At 42.2% G+C, this 11,520-nt stretch overlaps 1 protein-coding gene across 1 annotated transcript; it reads right to left on the bottom strand.

The window, feature by feature from the left end:
* Nucleotides 1–2,345: 2,345 nt before the first annotated feature.
* Nucleotides 2,346–10,828, bottom strand: mvk (mevalonate kinase). Its single transcript, XM_053480790.1, has 10 exons — nt 10,537–10,828; nt 9,345–9,492; nt 9,108–9,255; nt 8,845–9,000; nt 5,736–5,839; nt 5,593–5,638; nt 5,321–5,411; nt 5,101–5,220; nt 3,368–3,521; nt 2,346–2,524 (listed from the first exon to the last, which is right to left on the bottom strand). Exons 1-10 carry the CDS (start codon nt 10,615–10,617, stop codon nt 2,373–2,375), a joined length of 1,200 nt encoding a protein of 399 aa, XP_053336765.1. The 5' UTR covers nt 10,618–10,828; the 3' UTR covers nt 2,346–2,372.
* Between the last annotated feature and the right edge of the window lie 692 nt (nt 10,829–11,520).

The following is an 11,520-nucleotide window of genomic DNA, read 5'->3' as shown; positions in this document are numbered from 1 at the left end:
TTCTTCTTCATCAAAACTTAAATCACAGGTATAATACATACGGTATAATACTGCTGGCGTAGCTGTGACGTTCCTCTGTAGAGTGTAGGGTGACTACTAGCATGACACGTACATGACTATTAACATTAGTCTATACGCCAATGTTCCTCTAGTCACAGGAAAACTTGTACAGAACACATGAAATAATTTGGCACGCCGTGCTTTTATCTTCAACTGTACACCCCGTACGTTTTCCAGCATATAAAACTTTTTCACTCAATGATAACTAATTTGTGCTGTTGCCTTTACTCCTGTAGGAGTACGTTACAGCCATTTTACGTTACATTTTACGTCCATTTTACGTTACAGCCTTATTCCTAAATGGATAAAATTCATTATTTTCCTCAAAATTATACAAACGACATTCCATAATGATGACATAAAAGAAGTTTGTTTGAAAAAAAAAAAAAAAATCATGTGTACATAAGTATTCACAGCTTTTGCCATGACACTAAAAAAAGAGCTTAGGTGCGTTGTGTTTCTGCTGGTCATCCTTGAAATGTTTCTACAACTCGACTGAAGTCTAAATTCAGCCTAAATTCAGTGGATGAAGACACACACACACACACCTGTCCATACAAGGTCAGAGTACAAACCAAAGTATGAAGTCCAAGGAATTGTCTGTCCTCTCTGGCAGGATTGTATCAAGGTACAGAAAAAAAAAATCTGCAGCACTGAAGGTCCAGATGAGCACAGTGGCCTTCATTATCTATAAATGGAAGAAGTTTGAAACCACTTTCAAGAAGTATTTCTGCAGCACTCCACCAATCAGGCCTGTATGGTAGAGTGGCCAGAGGAAGCCACTTCTTAGGCTACGTTTACACTGTCGGGTAAATGTGACCCAATTCCGATTTTTTGCTCATATGTGACACATATCGGATATGTTCTATGTCCGTGTAAACAGGAAAAAAACGCATGCATTCCAATATTTCGAGATTGGTTTCAGGCCTCCTTCATATCTGGAAATAAATCAGATATAAATCAGATACATGCTAATGTGATTGTCGTATAAACAGACAGATCGAATTTCCTGAGTCTTTGTATTCTCCGGTGGAAGTGTTTGTGGAAATATAACATCGCAGGTGACATGGAAAAGGAAAAGCACCCAGTAAATGGCGGCCTGCCACCCCATCCCCCCCCCCCCACACACACACGCGCGCAGGCTGCAATTCTGCCGTTTTTATCTTCTCCTCCATTTTAAAACCATGGTTACGTTTTGCTGACTTTGCATATATCGCAGAGTGTCAAGCATACTTCACCTTCGTCTATCTTGGCTATTGTGTAGCGCAAGAACCTTCCTTTAAGTATGCGCGATGTTTCAGATAGCATGGCAAGTGTAAACACGTCTATCGGATATGAATCATAGTTGAAAGAACGTGTAAACAGACGGTCAAAAAAAACCAAATATAGGCAACAAACCAGAATTGGGCATTGAGACCTGCAGTGTAGACGTAGCCTTAGTAAAAGGCACATGACAGCCTGTCTGAAGGCACCTGAAGGACTCTGAAAAACAAAATTTTCTAGTCTGATGAATGTGATTGATTCGGCCTGGATGCCTAAACCAGTCAACGCTCATCCCCTGGCCAATGCCATCCGCACGGTGAACCATGGTGGTGGCAGCATCATGCTGTGTTTTTTTTTTTTTTTTAATCGGCAGGAAATGAGAGACTAATCAAGATCGAGGCAAAGGTAAATGCAGTAGTGTAGAGATATACTTAACAAAAACCTGCGCCCAACCTTCCAACAGGACAACAACCTTAAGCACACAGCCAAGATAGCTAAATAATGGCTACAAGACAACTCTGTGAATGTCCTTCAGTCGCCCAGCCAGAGCCCAGACATTAACGTGATTGAACATCTCTGAAGAGATCTGAAAATAACGGTGCACCGACATTTCCCATCCATCCTGATAAGAGTTTGAGAGGTCCTTCACAGAAGAATGGGGGAAGCTGCCCCCAAAAAAAAGGTGTTCAACTAAGTTTGGAGTGAAGGCTGGAATACTTATGCACAACAAACTTGTTTTCACATCGTCAATTTGGGGTATTGTTTGAAGAATTTTTAGGGAAAGAATAAATTTAATCAGTTTTGGAATAAAGCTGTAAAACGAAATGTGAAAAAAGTTACGGATGAACTGTATGTGCGTCACAAAAGAAACTGTGGAGTTTTGTGATGATGTGTGCGGCGTGGTGGCATGGGCACAAAATTGAGGAGAAACAGCAGTAATCCAGACAGAGGACTGGAAAACCAGACTGTCCAAATGAAACCCAGACAAATGGTCACCCGGTGTGGTGTGTGTGTGTGTGTGTGTTAGATCTTCAGTATTAAGTAGATCTTCAGTATTTGGTCAGGATGTCGAGGACGTTGCTGGTCACTGAGCTGGTCGAGTGCATCTGGACGCCCGACGCTCCGATACTCGTCTCCCAACAGTCAAACCCAACCCGCCTTAACTCCTCCATCACGTCTCGCACCACGGACTCGTCTGTCTCTGGAGGAAAAAAGTGAAGAACCAGTTCATGTTAATTTGGAGTGTTATACAAGAGTTTACAGAGTGTAACTGTGTAACTGTAATCTTTCAGTGATCAAGCTGAACCTATTGAAGGTCTTTGACGATGGCATGGATGAGGAACATAAGGGGAACATCAGCTTTGGGGTACGAACAGAGAGAATCGCACACTTCTGTTCTAAGGAACACGTTTACCAGAACCTCAGTACAGAAGGTTGGAGTCGCAGATTGTATCAAAAATCATTGGGGATGAGAAGTAGGACCATAGAGATCTGGGGGGCCTCCTAAAAATTATTTCTGAAAGTTTCCCTCAGAAGCTGTTTCTGATGACACTTCAATCACTTCAGGATGCGGTCGTCCTGTGGAGTTTTCACCCCATGTGGCAGCAGATGGAAAAAGGCACCATCACACCAGGTGTCATCCCGTTCTGAGTGGTAATTAATCTTTTTGGTGAAATCAGTAGACGTGCCAAGATGAGGCGCCGTTCTCCTGAGTGGCAGTTTAGGGATGAGGCTTTGGAGAGATCGATTCAAAGTTTACTCAAGAACTTACTCATGGACTTGAGAGGGCATCATTTCTTGCCACATGTCTCATGTAAGGAGCAACGACTCCATGCCAGTGAGATAGTAGAGGTTAAGACAATGTCCCGGAGACACGGTGATATAAGATCAGAAAAATCACACCCGGACCTTCTGTGATAGAAACATAATCAGTAATAAGATGTCTGCTTTATTCCTCCACTAGGGGCAGCGATGATCACGACCACAGTGTGTGTGTGTGTGTGTGTGTGTGTGTGTGTGAGAGAGAGAGAGAGAGGCTCCTGACCCGGTGTGAGGAGTGTGATGGCGCAGCCCCCTCCCCCCGCGCCGGTCAGTTTGCTGTGCAGCCCGTGGGCGAGTGTAAGCTCACACAGTGTGTTCAGAGAGGTGTGACCCACGCCCATCACGTTCAGGTGCTGCTGGTTAATGTCTATTAAATCCTGAGGAGAAAAAGAACAGTGTGTGTGTGTGTTTGTGTGTGTGGGTGTGTGTGTGTGAGACAAACAAACAAACAATCAATTCAGTTATGATTATGGATCACGATTCTTTTGTGTGGTAACTCATGATTCCAGAATTTGTTTAAAAACTATTTTTACATTTATAATGAAGATGAACCGGTTGATCAGTTTAAACAGCCTGAGTTCTGAGACTTTGGAGGTTTTTGAGGAGGTAAAACGTCACAGTTTCTTTATAATCCTACAGGTGGCGCTCTCTGAACTATTTACACATCCCGGGTGTAGGAGTGAATTATTCACTGAGTTTGTTTAGAAATAATAATTACGGTGGATGTCAGAGATACACACCGCTCAGATACACACCGCTCAGTTAAATCTTACACTCTTGTATTTAAAGTTACATAGTTTAAACGCTGCACTCGAGTTTTAAGTGAGAAAACTAATGTTATAAGAAAGAGAATACATTTAATTACTCATTAAACTTTTCTAAAGGTTTAAAATTGTAAAAAATAAAATCAGGAGAGAAATGTAACAGCGAATCATGATGTTTATAAAATCATGATAGCAACTAACGATTATTTTAATAATCGATTGATCTGTCGATTATTTTTCTTCTTCGATTAATCGGCTAAAAGGTATTAAAAAAACTGAGAAAAGCATTCATTTCCAACCCTTCATTCAAAAAACAGAACTAAAATCTTTAGAAAGTGCACAAACATGTTGCTTCTTGAGCTGTTAAAATAATATGGACTAACACAAACAACATAAACATGTATGCTTTGCCAAACATATACAGTAGAACCTTGGATTACGAGCATAATTCGTTCCGGAAGCAGCTTGTATTCCAAAACACTCGTAAAAACACACCAATGGAATCACTGCTGTAAAGTAAAAAAAAAAAAAATTAACCTGCACTTTACCTTAAAAAAGAATCGCGACAGAGCAGTGTTTCTGTGTAGAGCAGAGAGAAAGAGTGTGTGTGTGGGTGTGTCTGTTAAGGTGAAAGTAGGAGGGGTCTGTGTGTCCAATGATGCCGCGCACACACACACACACAGCAGGCAAAGAGCAGCCTAAGCCTTAAGCAGAGAGAGAACATGGATTTTTAACCTCTCTAATGAGACTTGCTTTTACTTTACACGCGTACACACACACACACACACACACACACACACACACACACACACACACACACACACACACACACATACAGCCTTCGCCGTGTATCTTTCCTCTACCTCCGCTCGTATTTATTTATTTTTCGCTCCGCCCTGTCTATGAGGCGCTAAACTCTGCTAGCATCACAGCGTGAGACCGAGTGTGTTCACTCCGCTCCGCGATCGTCTAAAGGTTGTTTTTAATAATCAAATGTCTCAGTGTCGCGCGACACAACAAATCGATTATGAAATTCGTTGCCAACGATTTTAGTAATTGATTTTTATCTATTCGTTGTTGCATCGAGGTACCGTGATAATATCACATCAGGAGGTGACTGCTGATTTCTGACCAAAGTGTGTGTGTGTGTGTGTGTGTGTGTGTGAGTGTGTGTGTGTGAGTGTGTGTGTACCTCTAGCATACTGTAGTGTTTAGCTGAAGCTCCCTCTGTAGCCATCTCAGCAAGTGTACACTCACACATCTGAGACACGGCGTCTACTGACTCCAGTACAGGAACCATCACAGAGGGGTACTGTAACACACACACACATCATCACACACACACCTTCATCTGGGTTCCACACAGAACCGTCTCGTCTGATGAACCCCGTGTGTGTAGAGAAACGTCTCACCTGGTTTATTCTGTCCTTCACTCGAGACACCAGGTGTTTGGTGCTGCGCGGTACTTTAGTGTTGGTCAGGAGGATCCTCAGCGTGGGCACTCTGACACACACACACACACACACACACTCACAGTAATAACACAGAACTGGTTCACTGCTGCATTTAATTACAGTTTAAAAAAAAAAAAATGCAGAGGACACGTCGTCCTGTGTGTGTGTGTGTGTGTGTGTGTGTGTGTGTGTGTGTGTGTGAGAGAGAGAGTGGGAGAGAGTGTGTTTACCGGCTCAGTGGTGTAATTTTCCCAGCGTGGTACCGCAGAAAGCCACCTGCGCACACACACACACACACACACAGAGTGATGCTTCAGTGAATTGCGTCATCACTTTAGTAAAGTCACAGGAGACGTTCTGTCTCTCGTCTCACCCCACGTCCCCACGGCGTTGTCCACTCCTGACGGGTTGCCATGTATGATCTTTTCACCCTGAAACGCCCAGGTGTTAATCAGCTCCAGCTCCTGATCACTCCACCTGAAACACACACACGAACTTTTGAGCATTCATGATATAGCAGACATGAGTGTGTGCATGTGTGTGCACGAGAGAGAGTGTGAGAGAGAGTGTGTGTGTGTGTGTGCGAGAGTGAATGTGCATGAGAGTGTATCAGAGCTGGCCGATAAAACAGTTCCAGTATTTATTGACGAGACACAAGTGTTGATAACGATCGGAAAATGTTCGGTACAAAGCGCTTTAGTTTGATTGTTATGTGGCTTAGGGGTTAGGGTTTAGGGGTTAGGGGTTAGGGTGTTAGGGGTTAGGGGTGTTAGGGTTTGTGCCTTGCATGAATGCTATGCTATGAGTGACAAGCAAACAGACAATAAGCCGTGTTGCTCTCGGGTTGGGTCGAGTCATCGCCACCTCAGGTCAGAATAACACACACGTGAAAACGGGGGGCTGCGACCTGAAGCACTGAGGACATCATGGATAAAAAAGGACGCATCAGCTCTCCAGTTTATTGGTTTCTTTCCTTCTGACCAACACCAGGGGTCCGTTCTTCGTACGTCGCTTGACACATCCGGGATGAAGTGACACATCTAAGATGAGATCATCGTGCTAATTACGATCCGGCTAATTCGGTTCTTCGAGCACACCTGTTGTTGATGATTAGTGTAGCTGGACTGAGTTGTCTAGGATTATTGCGCGCTCGTGCGTTGGTTTAAAAGGCGATATGCATCGACAGTAGAAACACTGATCACAAGCCCTCCGATTGGTTGACGAAATGGAAAAAGAGCGGCTCAATTATTTTTAGTCAGACGAGTTATGCGCTGAAATGCCCCCTGCCATGGATTGACCCCCCTACATAATCACTATTAAATATTATATTAGAACATAAATTCATAGGTTAATGCTTTACAAATTACAAGAGAAAATAAAATAAAATAAGCAATATGAAAATAAATGTTGTATATGAAAAAATAGAAATACAGTTTTTTAAAATACATTTAAAAACAAATATTAATATTTCAGTTTTTTCATATACAACATTTATTTTCATATAAATATAAAACATTTATTTTATATTGTTTATTTTATAATAAAATTAGTTTCGTCCAATTTTTTTTTATATATTTTATTATATATAAATATTTATTTGCATATTCATGACAAACCGCTGAAAAATAAATGTGTTACAAAATAAACATTATACAAGAATTTGTATTAATGGTCTTGACGGCTGTCTCGTGCCGAGGGTTTATTATGATAGTAATATCATATTTAATAATAATACACCTATGAATTTATGTAAAATAAAAAATAAATAAACTTCTTGGCCAAGTGTGGAAACTCATTTCCCCGTCTTGACCACTTGACCACCTCCACCCTCTGGAACCTGAAGCGTGTGGTTCTGTGGTTCTGTACTGCAGCTCAACAAACAGCCCACAAACAGTCAGTGACGGAGACGAACTCGGCCACAACGGCGTATAAAAAGCTCCTCTGAGCGATGATACAATGATGAGACCCACGCGATCGCGCGCTACACTGCTAAAGAATCGCTAACACTCAGCGTGGTGGAGAAGTTGATCTCTGCGATGTTGTCTCGAACAGCAGGGACTTTACACTGACTGAAATCCCGGCACTTCATGGGGACTGTAGGAGTCTTAGAGCGAGACGTCGTCTGGACGAGCCGCACGCGTGACCCGACATCAGACTGACGACACCTGGGATCTAAAGAGTAAAGACCACACGGTGATGCTCTGATCTCACGTGGTCTGAATAAACACAACCGAGTGTGTACAGTATCACGACCGACGGCAGGACGGAGACACTCGGTTGTCCAGGGGAGTTAAGCTGTTAATTAATATTTACATAATCTAAAGTATACAGAGAAACTATTTTTCTGTATTTCAGATATTGTAAAATTTTTACTATAAACTTATTATATTCTTTTTTCATATTTATAATCATAATTTGAATATTTTCCTTTCATACCTTATTTTTCGTTTTATTACTCACTCACGCTCACTCATCTTCTATACGCTTTATCCTTACTTCAGCCTTTTCTTTTTATTATTATATTCTTATTTAGAATAGTTTTTTTTGTTTTTTTTTAGTACAGGGGCAGTTGTTAAAAACATTTCTCTCTGCATATCATACAGTGTGTGACCGTGTATGTGTGTGTGTGTGTGTGTGTGTGTGTGTGTGTGTGTGTGTGTGTGTGCGTGACAAATTAAATTTTAAGTTAATTTGATTTGAATCATTAAACTGTACTTTTAATATTTTGGTGTTTTACAGTTTCATACTTATATTTCCCCCAAAAAATAAGTTGATTATACTTTATTACACATCTTTCTGTTCATTTGATTTGTCACGCGCACACACACACACACACACACACACACACACGGTCACACACTGAGAGTGAGTGTGTGTGTGAAAGTGAGTGAGTGAGTGAGTGTATATGGGCATGAGTGTGTCTGAGAGTGAGTGTGTGTGTATGTGTGAGAGAGAGTATGCGTGTAAGAGTGAGTGTGTGTGTATGTGTGAGAGAGAGTATGCGTGTAAGAGTGAGTGTGTGTGTATGTGAGAGAGAGAGTATGCGTGTAAGAGTGAGTGTGTGTGTATGTGTGAGAGAGAGTATGCGTGTAAGAGTGAGTGTGTGTGTATGTGTGAGAGAGAGTATGCGTGTAAGAGTGAGTGTGTGTGTATGTGTGAGAGAGAGTATGCGTGTAAGAGTGAGTGAGTGCGGGAGTGAGTGAGAGTGTGTGAGAGTATATCAGTGTGTGTATGTGAGTGAGTGTGTGTGTATGTGTGTAAGTGAGTGTGTGTGTATGTGCATGAGTGTGTGTGTGTATGTGCATGAGTGTGTGTGTGCGTGTGTATGTGTGCAAGTGTGTGTATGAGAGTGAGAGTGTGTGTGCGTTCATGTGAGCGTGTGTGAGTGTGTGAGTGAGTGAGTGAGTAAGAGTGTATTTGTGTGAGTGTGAGTGTGTGTGTGTGTGTGTGTGTGTGTGTGTGTGTGTGTGTGTGTGTGAGACCTGGCTGTGTCCCGGCTCGGTGTTAGAGGACAGCTGACGGTTCCTCTGGCGGTGAGCAGAGCAGCAGAGACACACACACTGTACGCCGCGCTGGAGCCCAAACCTGCTCCTGTGGGCAGCTCAGACCACACACACACCTTCAGACCGGGCAGGACTCTGTGTTTACACACACACACACACACACACACACACACAGTGACATCATATCCCCCTGTACTGCTCTCCTGAGTCAGCGGTGTTGTGTGAGACGTGTGAGCTCTTACTCCTGACGTGTGAACACACACAGGTAGGTGTAGAGGAAGGCCAGCACTGCCACGCCCCCGGTGTCTGTGGGTCCATCAGCCACGCCCACAAACTCCCTCAGCTTCCTCACCAGCTCATCGTCCAGCTCTGTGGGGGTCCTACACTCACCTACACACCGTCAGGAGACACACACACACACACTGATCAGAGCTGTGTCAGCGTATAGAGACGCGTGTGTGTGTGTGGATGAGCCGTACCGGTACAGTGAGACAGCAGCGGTTTGAGTGCGGGGACGTCCCAGCGCAGGAACGTCTGGATATTAGGGAGACTGAGACACACCTCGGGCGTGGACGTCACCTGGAGCCGCAGGTACGTGCGGAGGTTCAGGCTCACCGCCAGCGCCACCTGTGTGAGGACACGCCGTTAGACAAGAAACTCTTTTCTTATTTTAATTCTGATTATACTGACGTTAAAGATGATTTATAATAAAATTCATGGTTTTAATATCGTTTGTGCGACTGCTTTATTTAAAAAAACTAGTGTAAGTACGCATTAATTAAAGAACTGTACAACTGTCTGTTCAAAAAGTTAAAATTTTAAATCTGATCTGATCATTAATGTAATCAGTGATATTATTATTATTATTATGATGATTATTTGGGGTTGAAGCCCACGTACATGTCTGTGTGTCTCTCTGTACAGCAGAACTCTCTGTCTAACTTATTAACACAAAGAAATCCCATTCTGTAAGGTTGAGTATCTTACGCCTTGTTTACACTAAGTCGTCCTTCTTTGGTGCTCAGACAAATACACTCCCTGTTCGGTAATCGGAGAGTGAATCACAGATGAGAAATGGAAAAAGTAGATCAAAGGATAAAGATGAAGTTTTGTCTTAAAACCACTCCAGCGTGTTAAAATTCACTTATACCACTTCAGCGCTGTTATTTCAGCCAAAGTGAAAATATGAACTAATCCCAGTCAAAATATTCACTTTATCTTTTCTAATTAATATCTATTGGTGCAGGTGTTTGTTTACATTGAGACAGTAGCGCATTAGTAGATTATTTTACAGTAGATTATTAAATCCCACACATAACTGTTCATAACATCACTTTTACTCCACATTTAGATTCACTGATGGTGCAGATTAAACTTCAGGCAGAGATCTAAGGACTGCAGGAGATTCAGTAAAGTCTAGACAGACAGACACATGTGTTTCTGAGACTGGTTTCTGTCCCTTCCATTTATAAAACGTAACTTTATCATTAAAAAGGAAAGTTCTGATTAATGTCCAGACAAAACCTTCTATTATTGATATACAGTAGATTTTAAAAGGCGAACGCGCGCCCTCTGCTGGCGGACAATCAGATCTGCAGCCTGGTATTAATTTAAACAGTGAGCTCAGACCAGAAACTGTGTGTGTGTGTGTGTGTGTGTTATACCGTTTACCTTCCCGTGCACTACAGCGTGCTCTCCGTGCAGGATTGATTTCCCCGGAGCTGAAATTAAACACTCCTGAACACACGCCATGTCAGTTAAAAATCACACTCACATTCCGGCAAAACCCTACTCAATTCTAAACTTCTAATACAGGTGGTAATACAAAATATGATAATATCCGTTGAAATTCTCTTTACAGAATGTACAGAATTAGTCCTACAATTACATTTATACAGGCAAAAACTCCACAGGATTCAAAGAACGCGAATAATTTAGCTCATTTTCAGACTGAGAGACTCTCTCACTCTCTGACTTCCTCATAAGAGATAAAAACACGCCGCTCGCTGGCCAATCAGAACCTGGATACACACGCACGGGCGGGACACGGACCAATCAGAGTGCACGTCACCACATCGTGTCATCAGCAGTCTGCCAGCAGATCCCGCCCACTCAGCTACGGAGACCGAGTGAGGACAAAACAATGCGGAACCACGGGAAGGTTACAGAGAAGCGTTTAAGATGAGAAATGAGTGCGTTAGATATAAACTGTAGTGAATTAACTTTACAGTCGAGACATTAACAAGGTGTCTGGATGGTTTATTAATAAATTGAAACAAAAGATGAATAATGATAATAATGGTTGTTGTTGTAACGAAGTGCTGCAAATTAAAATAACGAACACAAAACAAACATCACCATCACCTTCATCATCACCTTGATGTTCATCATCATCACCTTCATTATTATTATCATCACCGTCACCAGCATCATCACCTTTGTTATTGTCCCCATCATCATCATCATCATCACTTTTATCACCTTGATATTCATCATCATCATCATCATCATCACCTTCATCACCTTGATATTCATCATCATCTTCATCATCATCACCTTCATCATTATTATCATCACCTTCACCACCACCATCACCTTTGTTATTATCCCCATCATCATCATATCATCATCATCATCATCATCATCATCATCACT

This window comes from Clarias gariepinus, chromosome 21, assembly GCF_024256425.1.
Source record: "Clarias gariepinus isolate MV-2021 ecotype Netherlands chromosome 21, CGAR_prim_01v2, whole genome shotgun sequence".
In the NCBI taxonomy this organism is placed as follows: Eukaryota; Metazoa; Chordata; class Actinopteri; order Siluriformes; family Clariidae; genus Clarias; species Clarias gariepinus.
Note: the sequence above shows the minus strand (reverse complement) of the source record. Positions and strands in the feature narration are given on the sequence as shown.